This window comes from Leptopilina boulardi, unplaced genomic scaffold (genome assembly GCF_019393585.1).
Source record: "Leptopilina boulardi isolate dan_hultmark-lab unplaced genomic scaffold, ZJU_Lbou_2.1 LbouV2_255, whole genome shotgun sequence".
In the NCBI taxonomy this organism is placed as follows: Eukaryota; Metazoa; Arthropoda; class Insecta; order Hymenoptera; family Figitidae; genus Leptopilina; species Leptopilina boulardi.
In genome coordinates this window covers 645041-662115 of record NW_026137813.1, presented here as the reverse complement: position 1 = coordinate 662115, position 17075 = coordinate 645041, and the positions used below count along the sequence as shown (strand labels likewise).

Genomic DNA, 17075 nt, shown 5'->3' with positions numbered 1-17075 from the left:
TTGAAAAAAATTTTTTTTTTGAAAAATGAAAATTTTTGAAAATTAAAAATTATAAAAAATTGTGTAACTTTCTTGTTTTCACTCGAATCAAAAAATGCTAAAGGAAAAAAGTGTTTCATTTGACTTATATTTTTCAAAAAAAAATTGAAAAAAATTTTTTTTTGAAAAATGAAAATTTTTGAAAATTAAAAATTTGAATAATTTTGTTGTTTCTTTATGAAATTGTCTGCCCAACGAACTCAGGCGAAATTTTGGTACACTTAAAGTGTATACCAAATTTGAGGTCGATTAATTAAAATTTGCTCAAGTTATCGTCGAGCAAACTTTTTTGTCTACAGACAGACATACATACATACATACATACATACATACATACATACATACAGACAGACATTTTTTTAAAACCTATTTTTTTGGCATCAGAAAGGCTTGAAACGTGGAGATTTACATGAATTAGAGGTTGGTCAAAATCGGGCAAATGTAATACTTTCTCATTATGATGAGAATGTAAAAACAAATATTAATTTAAAAATTTCAAAAAAATTAAAAAATATTTAAATTTTTTGAAAATTATGAGTACGTTAATGATATTTGTGTTATTTTAAAGTAATTTAAACAGTAATAATACATAATAGGACAGTTTCTTCAAAAATAAAGTAAATTTGCCCTGTATTTTACCCATTTTTCACACTTTTTTGTTTGTCATTTTTTTAAAAAAATGAGTAACTTTCTTGTTTTCACTCGAATCAAAAAATGCTAAAGGAAAAAAGTGTTTCATTTGACTTATATTTTTCAAAAAAAAATTGAAAAAAATTTTTTTTTTGAAAAATGAAAATTTTTGAAAATTAAAAATTATAAAAAATTGTGTAACTTTCTTGTTTTCACTCGAATCAAAAAATGCTAAAGGAAAAAAGTGTTTCATTTGACTTATATTTTTCAAAAAAAAATTGAAAAAAATTTTTTTTTGAAAAATGAAAATTTTTGAAAATTAAAAATTTGAATAATTTTGTTGTTTCTTTATGAAATTGTCTGCCCAACGAACTCAGGCGAAATTTTGGTACACTTAAAGTGTATACCAAATTTGAGGTCGATTAATTAAAATTTGCTCAAGTTATCGTCGAGCAAACTTTTTTGTCTACAGACAGACATACATACATACATACATACATACATACATACATACATACAGACAGACATTTTTTTAAAACCTATTTTTTTGGCATCAGAAAGGCTTGAAACGTGGAGATTTACATGAATTAGAGGTTGGTCAAAATCGGGCAAATGTAATACTTTCTCATTATGATGAGAATGTAAAAACAAATATTAATTTAAAAATTTCAAAAAAATTAAAAAATATTTAAATTTTTTGAAAATTATGAGTACGTTAATGATATTTGTGTTATTTTAAAGTAATTTAAACAGTAATAATACATAATAGGACAGTTTCTTCAAAAATAAAGTAAATTTGCCCTGTATTTTACCCATTTTTCACACTTTTTTGTTTGTCATTTTTTTAAAAAAATGAGTAACTTTCTTGTTTTCACTCGAATCAAAAAATGCTAAAGGAAAAAAGTGTTTCATTTGACTTATATTTTTCAAAAAAAAATTGAAAAAAATTTTTTTTTTGAAAAATGAAAATTTTTGAAAATTAAAAATTATAAAAAATTGTGTAACTTTCTTGTTTTCACTCGAATCAAAAAATGCTAAAGGAAAAAAGTGTTTCATTTGACTTATATTTTTCAAAAAAAAAATTGAAAAAAATTTTTTTTTGAAAAATGAAAATTTTTGAAAATTAAAAATTTGAATAATTTTGTTGTTTCTTTATGAAATTGTCTGCCCAACGAACTCAGGCGAAATTTTGGTACACTTAAAGTGTATACCAAATTTGAGGTCGATTAGTTAAAATTTGCTCAAGTTATCGTCGAGCAAACTTTTTTGTCTACAGACATACATACATACATACATACATACATACATACATACAGACAGACATTTTTTTAAAACCTATTTTTTTGGCATCAGAAAGGCTTGAAACGTGGAGATTTACATGAATTAGAGGTTGGTCAAAATCGGGCAAATGTAATACTTTCTCATTATGATGAGAATGTAAAAAATGACAGCTCGATCCGAGTAGAGGAAGACACCTATTACCACCAAAAAGTCATCCAACACATAAATACAAAATTATAAAAAAGTTCGCAAAAAAATTTAATTTTTCTTAGGCAGACGATTTTAATGCATTTTCTTGCACAAAATACACATAAAAGTGTAGAAAAAAATTGACAGCTCGATCCGAGTAGAGGAAGACACCTATTACCACCAAAAAGTCTTCCAATACATAAATCCAAAATTATAAAAAAGTTCGCAAAAAAATTTAATTTTTCTTAGGCAGACGATTTAAATGCATTTTCTTGCACAAAATACACATAAAAGTGTAGAAAAAAATTGACAGACAAATACGAGTAGAGGAAGACACCTATTACCACCAAAAAGTTATCCAACACATAAATCCAAAATTATAAAAAAGTTCGCAAAAAAATTTAATTTTTCTTAGGCAGACGATTTTAATGCACTTTCTTGCACAAAATACACATAAAAGTGTAGAAAAAAATTGACAGCTCGATCCGAGTAGAGGAAGACACCTATTACCACCAAAAAGTCTTCCAACACATAAATACAAAATTATAAAAAAGTTCGCAAAAAAATTTAATTTTTCTTAGGCAGACGATTTTAATACATTTTCTTGCACAAAATACACATAAAAGTGTAGAAAAAAATTGACAGACAAATACGAGTAGAGGAAGGCACCTATTACCACCAAAAAGTCATCCAACACATAAATCCAAAATTATAAAAAAGTTCGCAAAAAAATTTAATTTTTCTTAGGCAGACGATTTTAATGCATTTTCTTGCACAAAATACACATAAAAGTGTAGAAAAAAATTGACAGACAAATACGAGTAGAGGAAGGCACCTATTACCACCAAAAAGTCATCCAACACATAAATCCAAAATTATAAAAAAGTTCGCAAAAAAATTTAATTTTTCTTAGGCAGACGATTTTAATGCATTTTCTTGCACAAAATACACATAAAAGTGTAGAAAAAAATTGACAGACAAATACGAGTAGAGGAAGACACCTATTACCACCAAAAAGTCATCCAACACATAAATCCAAAATTATAAAAAAGTTCGCAAAAAAATTTAATTTTTCTTAGGCAGACGATTTTAATGCATTTTCTTGCACAAAATACACATAAAAGTGTAGAAATCAATTGACAGCTCGATCCGAGTAGAGGAAGACACCTATTACCACCTAAAAGTCATCCAACCCATAAATCCAAAATTATAAAAAAGTTCCCAAAAAAATTTCATTTTTCTTAGGCAGACGATTTTAATGCATTTTCTTGCACAAAATACACATAAAAGTGTAGAAAAAAATTGACAGACAAATACGAGTAGAGGAAGACACCTATTACCACCAAAAAGTCATCCAATACATAAATCCAAAATTATAAAAAAGTTCGCAAAAAAATTTAATTTTTCTTAGGCAGACGATTTTAATGCATTTTCTTGCACAAAATACACATAAAAGTGTAGAAAAAAATTGACAGACAAATACGAGTAGAGGAAGACACCTATTACCACCAAAAAGTCATCCAACACATAAATACAAAATTATAAAAAAGTTCGCAAAAAAATTTAATTTTTCTTAGGCAGACGATTTTAATGCATTTTCTTGCACAAAATACACATAAAAGTGTAGAAAAAAATTGACTGATAAATACGAGTAGAGGAAGACACCTATTACCAACAAAAAGTCATCCAACACATAAATCCAAAATTATAAAAAAGTTCGCAAAAAAATTTAATTTTTCTTAGGCAGACGATTTTAATGCATTTTCTTGCACAAAATACACATAAAAGTGTAGAAAAAAATTGACAGACAAATACGAGTAGAGGAAGACACCTATTACCACCAAAAAGTCATTTAACACATAAATCCAAAATTATAAAAAAGTTCGCAAAAAAATTTAATTTTTCTTAGGCAGACGATTTTAATGCATTTTCTTGCACAAAATACACATAAAAGTGTAGAAAAAAATTGACAGACAAATACGAGTAGAGGAAGACACCTATTACCACCAAAAAGTCATCCAACACATAAATCCAAAATTATAAAAAAGTTCGCAAAAAAATTTAATTTTTCTTAGGCAGACGATTTTAATGCATTTTCTTGCACAAAATACACATAAAAGTGTAGAAAACAATTGACAGCCAGATCCGAGTAGAGGAAGACACCTATTACCACCAAAAAGTCATCCAACCCATAAATCCAAAATTATAAAAAAGTTCGCAAAAAAATTTAATTTTTCTTAGACAGACGATTTTAATGCATTTTCTTGCACAAAATACACATAAAAGTGTAGAAAAAAATTGACAGACAAATACGAGTAGAGGAAGACACCTATTACCACCTAAAAGTCATCCAACCCATAAATCCAAAATTATAAAAAAGTTCCCAAAAAAATTTAATTTTTCTTAGGCAGACGATTTTAATGCATTTTCTTGTACAAAATACACATAAAAGTGTAAAAAAAAATTGACAGCCAGATCCGAGTAGAGGAAGACACCTTTTACCAACTAAAAGTCATCCAACCCATAAATCCAAAATTATAAAAAAGTTCGCAAAAAAATTTAATTTTTCTTAGGCAGACGATTTTAATGCATTTTCTTGCACAAAATACACATAAAAGTGTAGAAAAAAATTGACAGACAAATACGAGTAGAGGAAGACACCTATTACCACCAAAAAGTCATTTAACACATAAATCCAAAATTATAAAAAAGTTCGCAAAAAAATTTAATTTTTCTTAGGCAGACGATTTTAATGCATTTTCTTGCACAAAATACACATAAAAGTGTAGAAAAAAATTGACAGACAAATACGAGTAGAGGAAGACACCTATTACCACCAAAAAGTCATCCAACCCATAAATCCAAAATTATAAAAAAGTTCCCAAAAAAATTTAATTTTTCTTAGGCAGACGATTTTAATGCATTTTCTTGCACAAAATACACATAAAAGTGTAGAAAAAAATTGACAGACAAATACGAGTAGAGGAAGACACCTATTACCACCAAAAAGTCATCCAACCCATAAATCCAAAATTATAAAAAAGTTCCCAAAAAAATTTAATTTTTCTTAGGCAGACGATTTTAATGCATTTTCTTGCACAAAATACACATAAAAGTGTAGAAAACAATTGACAGCCAGATCCGAGTAGAGGAAGACACCTATTACCACCAAAAAGTCATCCAACCCATAAATCCAAAATTATAAAAAAGTTCCCAAAAAAATTTAATTTTTCTTAGGCAGACGATTTTAATGCATTTTCTTGCACAAAATACACATAAAAGTGTAGAAAACAATTGACAGACAAATACGAGTAGAGGAAGACACCTATTACCACCAAAAAGTCATCCAACCCATAAATCCAAAATTATAAAAAAGTTCCCAAAAAAATTTAATTTTTCTTAGGCAGACGATTTTAATGCATTTTCTTGCACAAAATACACATAAAAGTGTAGAAAACAATTGACAGACAAATACGAGTAGAGGAAGACACCTATTACCACCTAAAAGTCATCCAACCCATAAATCCAAAATTATAAAAAAGTTCCCAAAAAAATTTAATTTTTCTTAGGCAGACGATTTTAATGCATTTTCTTGCACAAAATACACATAAAAGTGTAGAAAAAAATTGACAGACAAATACGAGTAGAGGAAGGCACCTATTACCACCAAAAAGTCATCCAACACATAAATCCAAAATTATAAAAAAGTTCGCAAAAAAATTTAATTTTTCTTAGGCAGACGATTTTAATGCATTTTCTTGCACAAAATACACATAAAAGTGTAGAAAAAAATTGACAGACAAATACGAGTAGAGGAAGACACCTATTACCACCAAAAAGTCATCCAACCCATAAATCCAAAATTATAAAAAAGTTCCCAAAAAAATTTAATTTTTCTTAGGCAGACGATTTTAATGCATTTTCTTGCACAAAATACACATAAAAGTGTAGAAAAAAATTGACAGACAAATACGAGTAGAGGAAGGCACCTATTACCACCAAAAAGTCATCCAACACATAAATCCAAAATTATAAAAAAGTTCGCAAAAAAATTTAATTTTTCTTAGGCAGACGATTTTAATGCATTTTCTTGCACAAAATACACATAAAAGTGTAGAAAACAATTGACAGCCAGATCCGAGTAGAGGAAGACACCTATTACCACCAAAAAGTCATCCAACCCATAAATCCAAAATTATAAAAAAGTTCCCAAAAAAATTTAATTTTTCTTAGGCAGACGATTTTAATGCATTTTCTTGCACAAAATACACATAAAAGTGTAGAAAAAAATTGACAGACAAATACGAGTAGAGGAAGACACCTATTACCACCAAAAAGTCATCCAACCGTAAATCCAAAATTATAAAAAAGTTCGCAAAAAAATTTAATTTTTCTTAGGCAGACGATTTTAATGCATTTTCTTGCACAAAATACACATAAAACTGTAGAAAAAAATTGACAGACAAATACGAGTAGAGGAAGACACCTATTAGCACCAAAAAGTCATCCAACCCATAAATCCAAAACCATAAAAAAAATATTTTACCAATATTTGTAATATTCATCGCTATTTTAGGTGTAATCCTACTGTTAATCTTGATTGTAAGAGTGTCATGACGGGAAACAAAATTGTCATGCTTTTAACACCTTTTTTTTTTTTTAAATATGAGTTTTCTTTAAAAAGAATACGAGTATCAACTTTAATTGTGCTCGCTATATTTTTCTTGTAATCTACACGCCAAAATACATATGTGAACCAATTTTCAGCCCTCTAGATAAATTCGTGTAACCGCTAGGGATGGTGGGTGTATGCCATACTTCATTAATAGGTTTACCCCTTCAGGTACGGAACCCTCAAAAGCGTTTGGACAACAGAAGTTCGGATAAAATATTTTACGGTTCAGATAGCCGATTGTTTGGATAACACCGTTCGACACGATTTTTGACCCACAAAAAAATCCATCATTTTTGGAGAATAAGAACCAAAAAAAAACCCGTGTCTGGTAGTTTTGCTAGATCAAGTCGTTTGTAGTTTTTAGGGGTGAAAACATCCCCTAAATGAAAAGTTATAAGATATCTTTTAAAAATTATTAATATTTTATAAAACTTGGTATCTAGGGGTTATCGGGGTCGCTGATGATTAATTTGATGTCAAATTTTCAAAATTTAAAATGGCGTATCCAATATAGCGATCAAATTTTTAAAAAGTTATTAATTTTTTTTTAATATCCGCCGTTTTGAATTTTGAAAATTAAATATCAGATTTAACATCAGCGACCCCAAAAACCCCTAGAAACCAAATTTTATAAAAAAATAATAACTTTTTAAAACTTTGACCACCATATTGGATCCGTGTTCAAGTTGACTATGGGAAGGGATTTGAGTGTGTGTGGATGTTGCGAGTACAGGAAAAATGTAAGGTACGCAACGCGACAAAAGAGTGGGAATGAAGGCGAAAATGCGAAAAACGAGGGAAAGATTAGTATCTCCTGAGACTAAATTAAACATGTATTAATATATTTGAGATTTTCAATAAAATCAAGTTTGTAAAATAATATAAAAACACTATTCAATTCACTGAATCGCATTCAATGCACAATCCGCCATTTTGAATTTTGAAAATCTGACATCAGATTAATAATCAGCGACCCAGAAAACCCCCAGATACCAAGTTTTATAAAAAATTAATAATTTAAAAAAAAATCTTGTCACTTTTCATTTAGGGGTTGCTTTCACCCCTATAAACCACAAACGACTTGATCTAACAAAACGTCAAGACACGGGTAATTTTTTTTTGTCCTAGTTTCAGAAAATGTTGGATTTTTTGGTTGGTCAAAGAAAAAGTTAAATTTTGTCGGACGGTGTAATCGAGGTTCCACTAACCTTGTTTTAATATTAATTATTAATTAACGCAAGAGGGTAAATAAAAATAATAGCCTATGTGAGTGAAATAATGGATCGTGTATTTTGTGAATCAAATAAATTATAGAATACATGATTATATGTACAAAGTGAATTTACAATGATTTTTTCACACACAATTATAAAAAATCAGTCAACTTTGGTTGATTTTTTTGGAGCGCAAGTGTAGCCTTTTAAAACTAAAGAATACACTTGCTTATTTCGATATACATATATACCTATGTGAATAAATGAATTATATACATATAATTTTTTTTTTCTAGATAAATGAATATACACAAATGTATAATATTTAGTTAACAAGGAAAAGTGAAAAGGAAATTATGTTCTTTAAAATCTTGTTTAATGATTCGATTTAGATAAAAGAAAATATCTCCAGGCGACAATAATCTAAATTTTAAAAAAATCTAAAACTATAATAAATTTTTATTTTTTTCATTGCTAATAAATATTAAACATTTTTAAATTTATTTAATTACTTCCCTTAATTTCCTTTTTAACTAAAAAAATGTGTTTTTTTAACTATCGTTTCAAATTTTTACAAATATCTTAAAGATTAAAAAAAAATCTTAAAATTACAAAAATAATAATACAAAAAAATAACTTATAGTAAAAAAAGTCCTAATTTTACGATTCCTTAAAAAAACTGTAGCAAAAATAAATGAATTGACGTGAAAGGAATTTTTAAGGATTCAATCCCACGTGTTCTTTAAGTTTCAGTTTTTAAACATTAAGTATTTAAGTATTTTCACTTGTCGGAATCTTATTTTCTTAATGTTTTGTTTTTTTATGAAAGATAATGAAATTTTTGAAATATAATATTTTGAGTGACACTGACAATGAATAGATGAGCGAAACAATAGCTATTGGTCCCCGCCAGTTGTTCCTAAAGCACTTGCATCAGCGCTACTGCTTTCAACTATCAACATTACAGTTTCGGCTGCTCCTCTTACACATTCTCCTTGATGAACGCTCCAGTCTTTTCGCTGACAAAAAGTTGAACAATAGGGTGTACGCCTACACAATGAACATTCCGCGAACGCTTCTCGATTGCAATTAGAGCACTGAAATTCAAAATAATTTTCAATAATTTAATTATTAAAGTTATCACTTGGTGAGAAGTATACCAAGGCCTCGGATCGACTTTAAGGTGCAAAAAAAAATCATTTTAGTCGATTTAAATTAAAAAAAAAAGTTGAAAAAGTTAATTTCTTTATTTTAATTAATTAATAAGTATTTTACTTTATATAATTAATGTTATTAGATATTAAATCTATTTTAATAATTCCTTTATAAGAATAATTCAATAGGAATATTATCAAGAAAATTCGAAAGAAGTTTTTTTTTTTAAATAAAGTGAAAAGTAATCAGAAAAGAAATGAAAATATGTTTCTATGTTAAATATAGTAATTAAAAATAATGTTACCTTTTTATTATGAGTATCAAGAGCAGGTTGCAAGCCAACAGTCTCTATTACATCTCCCCTTCCACCTAATTGAGCGACAAGTGCTTGTTCTCGTCTTTGTTGTTTATATAATTCTTTTGCTTCGTCCAAAGTACGTTTAAAATCACAGGCAATTTTCAACATCTTATTTGACATATCATCCAATTTTCGAAAGACATCATCCGCTTGTCCATTTTCTGCTTGAACGGTGTCTTGTTCTGATTGATGTACAACTAAACCATCTTCAGAAACAAACTGTGACCAAACTTCTTTAACTGGACCAACAACTTCACTGTCGCTATCATTATTACTACCGTCCCGTGAATTATCACTTTTATGCTTACGCGATGGTGTTTCACTATCCGAATGATCTCTAGCTCTTCTTCTTCTTTTATAAGGTGTAAACAAACGAACTGGACCAGTCTAAAAATAAAAAATTTCATACATTTTTTATTTTTAAAATCAAAATTTTTTTAAAACTATTAACAGGAAAGCATCAAAATTTTCTAAAAAGAAGGGAATAGGGGAAATTTTGTTTGAAAAAGGGTAAAATAGGGTAAAATCTAAATGTATATTTTCCTTAACTAAAATGCTTTAAAGTTGTTGTAAATTACACTACCCGTGAAAATTTTGAGACCACCCATTTTCTTGATGAATAAAAAACATCTTAAAACATAGAAAGTATAGAAACCAAAATATGTTTTCCAACTATTTAAAAGGGGTCAATCCATTATATTTCGAATGAAGTCGTCGCTGACTAATTTTTAAAAATTATAATACTTTGCAGGAATGATTTTGAAGTTATCAAGATCACGAAATGAAAAGAATTTTATTAAAATTTTAATTATTTATTGCAAAATATGAATTTAAAGTATATGAGGTGCTGAAAACTGTCAATTTTTTAGCCATTAGAAAATATGCAAAAATACGTAGAATTTACCATAAAAATAAAAAAAATTTTTTGTAATTTACTAAGAATGAATAAATTTATCATTATCAATTGATGTAATTATTTAAATATGTGAAATAATAAATAAAATATGATTTTCAAGTTTGCCTGTCAAATAACCTAAATTTGCAAATTTCGTCTATTAAATGTGAGAAAGAGAAGTCATTAAATTGAAAAAAACCTTACCAAATATAAAGTACCTGTGACTAACTTTTAGTTTTTCTTAGCACTTTTTTCCTTTTTTCTTCATAAATGTGAAATAAAAAGCAATAAAAATTGGCACTTTGCTTATTTTCACTATTTTCAAATGTAAATAACTTTCTTGGAGAGAACTGAAAAATTACAAAACTTGGGCAATATCTAATTGATCACTAACTACACACACTGGAAAAAAATTCGCTTTGGTCCCGAAGATACTTTTTGAGATAATTATGTTTAAATTTTTCACAATTTTTATCAGGTTAATGCATGTGATTTTTATAAAATTGAAGTTAGTTCAAAATGTTTAACCAATAAAACCTAACTTCGTCCTTAAAAATCACATGCATTAACCTGATAAAAATTGTGAAAAATTTAAACATAATTATCTCAAAAAGTATCTTCGGGACCAAAGCGAATTTTTTTCCAGTGTGTGTAGTTAGTGATCAATTAGATATTGCCCAAGTTTTGTAATTTTTCAGTTCTCTCCAAGAAAGTTATTTACATTTGAAAATAGTGAAAATAAGCAAAGTGCCAATTTTTATTGCTTTTTATTTCACATTTATGAAGAAAAAAGGAAAAAAGTGCTAAGAAAAACTAAAAGTTAGTCACAGGTACTTTATATTTGGTAAGGTTTTTTTCAATTTAATGACTTCTCTTTCTCACATTTAATAGATGAAATTTGCAAATTTAGGTTATTTGACAGGCGAACTTGAAAATCATATTTCATATATTATTTCACATATTTAAATAATTACATCAATTGATAATGATAAATTTATTCATTCTTAGTAAATTACAAAAAAAAATTTTTTATTTTTATGGTAAATTCTACGTATTTTTGCATATTTTCTAATGGCTAAAAAATTGACAGTTTTCAGCACCTCATATACTTTAAATTCATATTTTGCAATAAATAATTAAAATTTTATTAAAATTCTTTTCATTTCGTGATCTTGATAACTTCAAAATCATTCCTGCAAAGTATTATAATTTTTAAAAATTAGTCAGCGACGACTTCAGTCGAAATATAATGGATTAACCCAAAGATGTTTTTTTTTTAGAGAAAAGTGAGAATTAAAGGGACTTTCTGATTTAGAATTCCAAAAAAATCGATTTTTTTTTTGCTTGAAAATGTTCTTTAGTAATATCATAAAATTACTGTTTCAAAACGTTTTTTCAGGGTGTCCAGCAAGAAGTACAAAAAAAAAAAATTCCCTGACTTTTTCCAATTTTTCTTTAATAAATATTTAATATTAAAAAAATGAAAAGTATCAATTATTAAAGTATTTTTAAGATAATAAAAAAAATTTATTTATTAGTATTATTAACTTTTTCTTGCACCAGAAAATTCGAAAAATTTATAAAAATGTTCATTTTTGGCAAATTTTTAAAAAGTTCCCTTACTTTTAATTAAATTCCTTGACATTCCTTAACTTTTCACTGACTAAAAAATTTCCCTGACTTCCCTAACCGCTGGACACCCTGGTTTTTTTGAAAGAAAATTTTTCAAACCGGTGAACGACTTTTCTCGAAATTTACCGAATCGATTTTAAAAAACCAAAGATCATTCGATTACTTATTTAAAAAACTAGAGAATAAAACTTAAAAATTTCATATTTCTACCCCCTGTTTTTTTATACGAAGGTAAATTGCTCCAAAAACACAGCGTTTTTGCGAATTTTTGAGAAAAATGTACATAAAAAATAATAAAATAAAACCTTTTAAAAAATCGTTTTTTAGTTTTATTGTCTAGAATAAATCCTTATCAAGAGATTTCCATTTGAATTTTAAATTTATATATTACTAGTTGTCCGGAATCAAGTGCACCAAAAAAAGGTACCTTTTGGAAGACGCCACCTTCAGCTACGAAATTTAACTAAATACAAACATATTTTTTTTTAAATTTTCTCTACGTAATGTACAACAATGTCCAAAAAGAATTTTTGCAATTTCTTTAATACTTTTCTTACAATAAAAGTTTTAAAACGTGTCTTTTTTGTCAATTCTAAACCAGAAAGTCCCCTTAAGGGGTTACACGGGTCAAAAAATGTATATTTTCTTATAACTTTTTTTTCATACAATAAATAATTTATTTTATTTGACCACTTAGTTACCTTAAATTACACTATAAAATAAGTTAGTTATAAAATTGTTTTAAATAAATATTACAAAATTAAGCCAATGGCAACAGGTTCTTTAAGACCTCTTCCAAAACGAAGGGTGGTTTTTTTTAAATTGAAATTTTAATTTTTGGCAGAGTTTTCTTTTTGACGAAGCTGAAGTACGCAACGTTTATCATAAACGATTTTTAAAGAAATAATTTTTTAAATTGAAAAATTCTATAAATTTTTGCCTTAAAAATATTACTTGTAGTTTTCATTGATCAACAAATTATAAAAAAATAAATTTTTCAGACAAAAAATTATTTCTTTAAAAATCGTTTATCATAAAGAAACGTTGCGTGTACTTCAGCTTCGTATTTTTTTTATCACAAATTACGATTTTTGGAACTATTTAGACCATGTAAAATCGGTTGTAATCAACAGAAAAAAATCCTTCGTTTAATCACTAGTCAATACTATGTAGAAGAAGTGTGCCAAATTACAGAAAAATTGGTTCATCTGTTTTTGAGAAATCGTGGCTACCGACTTTAAAATTAGAGTTTTGAGAAAACAACATTCAAAGTTGAATGCTATGAACGTCGGATTCTTTATTTGACCCATGTAATCCTTTAAAAAGATATTTTGTTTAATTAAAATAAAAAAAAAAATGACTTACAGCACTATCATCGTCACAGCATGCCGCACATGTACAAGAAGTGGCGTGAGGTTTTAAAATTTGTTCATCAATAAGTGTCTGTAAACTTCTTCCACCAAAGCGAATACTGCGCTTCCAATCTTTGCTGGATGCTCTTCCACAGAGTGCTTCGAATTCACTTGGCGTATACCATTCCTGGCCCAATTTTATACAACGTCCCCTACCACCTGAGCCAAATCTACTTTTATGTAGTTCGGCATTTGTATTTTTACACCTGACTGGCAATACAGCCATACTGGCCGATTCCGACCAGCTACACACTGGCTGTACATTAGAAGCAGATACATGAAGTTGTTCAGCATCGGTGTCGTCGGCACTATTTTGAATTACAATATGCGTTGCTTTCAGCTCACCATTCCAACGTAGTGGATCGCTATCCTTGTCGTGACGGGGCTCACATATGAAACTATTGTCCACGCATAACATCTGCTTAAATTGACCCGAGCCGGGTAACTATAAAGTACATTTTTAATATTCAAAAATAGAAATTCATATAGAATTTCATTTAAAAAATGGTAGAAAATAATGTGAAAAATATTAAATGTATAAATTTTTGTGTTCATTTCATAAATACTTTGTTTCCTTATGATGAGCCAAAAGTTTTGAACATTCATATGAACGATATTTTTATTGCAACTTCTTTAAGTATACAGATATTATTACAAAACATTGTTTCAAATATCTAAAAAGAAATTATTAATTTACTGTTTTATTTTACATTGACATCATAATTTTTAATAATTTTATAGATTTCGTTCACAGGGTGTCTACTAAAAATCTGAATTAAAATTCCAAGACTTTTCCAGGACAAATTTTTTATTTTTCCAGAACCTTAAGGAATAAAATAATTTTTAGTTTAACTATTGTTGTCAGAAATTTAATTCAAAAACAATTTTAATAAATATTACAGAAACATTAATAAAAATTACATTACATAATTTAAGTAAATTTTCATTTTACTTATTTAATTAATTTTTTTTAACTTGATTGACAAAATTATAAATTTTTTTGAAAATTTAAAAGCAAAATATAAATAATTCAATGACAAAAATTAAAATTCCAAGACTTACAAGGACATTTTTTCAAATTTCAGGACATTTCCACGACTTCAAGGACTAATAGACACCCTTGTTCATTTGAACGTTCAAAACTTTTGGCTCATTTCTCATGAAGCTTTTTTTGTGATCAATTTATGGTAACATATTTAGTATTATAATAATTTTAAAAAGCTATTAAGTTGTATTTTCTATGCGTTTGCAGAGATAGATTTTTAACAATAATAATTTTGTAATATTTATTAATAAAAAGTTCAATAATAGGTCAATTGATTCGTTTTTAAATATTCTCCAAATTTTTCATAATAATTTTAAAATTACATAAAAAAATTTTTTTTAATAATTAATGCAAAAAAGGCAGGTTTTTCAAAATTTTTCAATTTCAAAATATTAATAACTCTGAATAAAATAACAGTAGGATATTAAAAAAATTTTAAATGCAAAAAAATAAATGAGCCAAAAGTTTTGAACGTTCAAATGAACAAAATATTTTTTTCAATCTATAAATTATTAAAAATTATAACGGCAATGTAAAATAGAACAGTAAATTAAACAATTATTAAATTAATAATTTCTTTTTAGATATTTAAAACAATATTTTGTAATAAAATTTGTACTTAAAGAAGTTGCGAAAAACTCTCTAAATCTGAATTAGTAAAAAAGTTTATTAATTTGAATTAGTAACTCACTTTTTGCTTCTCAATTAGTAAAATTTTACTAATTATTAGTAACTTTTACTAACAATTAGTAAAATTTAACTAATTCATTAGTAAAATTTAACTAATTCTAAAGTCAAAAGTGAGTCACTAATTTAAATTAGTAAACATTTTTACTAATTCTGATTTAGAGAGAAAATTTTGTTCATTTGAAAGTTCAAAACTTTTGGCTCATAAAAATAGTAGTTAATCTTTATTAATATGGCTCAAAGTACTCTCATTATTTGTTTGCTAGTGAGACCTACAATTTTAATAAAAAATTATCCCTTTAGCTCTTATAGTATTCGAGATATTTATGAAAATTTAGTGTACACACACACCGAACGACATTTTTTTAAAATGTGATTTTTGGATTCCTGAGATCGAAAATCATAAAGATACATCAAAAAATCAAATTCGAAAAATTTAAGTATTACAATGCTTCCTGCATGAGGAAGCAATAAATTCATAGAACAAAAAAATATTTCGTTTATTTGAACGTTCAGAACCTTTTTCACATTGATTTCTCCATTCGAAAAAAGTGAAGATAATAAAATAATTTTCAAAAAAAAAATGACAATTTTAAATGAATTTTCATTTATCAATTAGAAAATACAAAAGCATTAATCACCTATTTGTTTACTTTTACAATTCACTGACAACCGTGTTTATATACAAATAAGCAATAAATGAAAATAAACTTCAATTACGTTAATGAAATAAGCCATAAAGAAAATAATGTAAATAAATAACAGTATAACCCAATCTCGAAGAAACAGAAAGTAAACCAATACACGTGAACTTTAAATACATGACACACGATTGGTTATCGAGTAACTATGTAGGTTGCAGTAATAGACATGTATATAGAAAAAAAAATAGAATAGATACAAGTAAATTTCATAATTAAAAGGAGAAAGGTAGACAACTTATTCATAAATTGTCTAAAGTAAATAACAAAAAAAATAAATAAACAAATACAGAAGAACAAATGAGAAGAAAATATTTTCAAAATAAAATAGAAATAATACCTGTAATTGATCGGAGGTGATGACGTTGAAGGTAGCTCCATTGGAGGCGTTTGCTACTCCGATGATGGAGCCGACAGGTAAGGAAACCGGTACACCAACTCCTTGAACACCAGTTACACCCGGTACGGAAGTGACGGCTACAGGATGGGCTTCGTGTTCTGTCGTCAGGGCAGACGTCTCCTCGGACTCGCTCGTCAACGGTTCGGACATGTCCGGTAACACAGCGACACTTTCCGATGTTTGATTTTCCTCCATTTCGGCTGTCCTCGCCTTTTCGCGGTCAATAGCGTTTGCAGACTCGGGCCGATGATGTTCCGCATCAAGCCAAGGATGGGTTGTCAGCAATTGTGCGTCGCTTTTAATTCAGGGTTGCATAGTTGAGCTCAAGTAAAAAATTTTCTTAACACATTTTACGCAGCAATGGATTGCGACAACGTAACAAAGAAGAACGTCCGAAATGCGGGCACAACAATTTTTAGTTGTCCAAGAGTAAATTAATTACTGATAAATTAAACTTAAATAATTAGCAAATTAATTTATTTAATATTTAACATTATTATGACTTAATTAATTTAATCTTTATCCTACGTTCGGTAGTACTATTTCTAGCCACTATGTCTAAAAGTTACTTTGATAGGCGGAAGCTGGACAAAAAAAAAATTTCAACAGAGAGTTTCTCAGTAACGGAAATCCCAATAGAGCCAATCAAATTCAGCGATGCGATCGTGAAAATTCATCATGCAGAAAACCTATTTGAAGGTCTCTTAACGGCATGTGGCTTAACGGCAGTAAACAGCGCCAATTCGAGCTTTTGGCCGCTGA

At 27.7% G+C, this 17075-nt stretch overlaps 1 protein-coding gene across 2 annotated transcripts; it reads right to left on the bottom strand.

Moving 5' to 3' along the window:
* Positions 1–8081: 8081 nt before the first annotated feature.
* LOC127280809 (deformed epidermal autoregulatory factor 1) lies at positions 8082–16753 on the bottom strand. 2 transcript variants are annotated; one of them, XM_051304073.1, is made up of 4 exons: positions 16254–16753; positions 13434–13898; positions 9488–9928; positions 8082–9125 (listed from the first exon to the last, which is right to left on the bottom strand). In XM_051304073.1, exons 1-4 carry the CDS (start codon positions 16506–16508, stop codon positions 8925–8927), a joined length of 1362 nt encoding a protein of 453 aa, XP_051160030.1. In that variant the 5' UTR covers positions 16509–16753; the 3' UTR covers positions 8082–8924. The 2 variants fall into 2 exon arrangements, with proteins under 2 accessions (XP_051160030.1, XP_051160029.1); XM_051304072.1 differs by having other exon boundaries at positions 13434–13925; positions 16254–16676.
* Between the last annotated feature and the right edge of the window lie 322 nt (positions 16754–17075).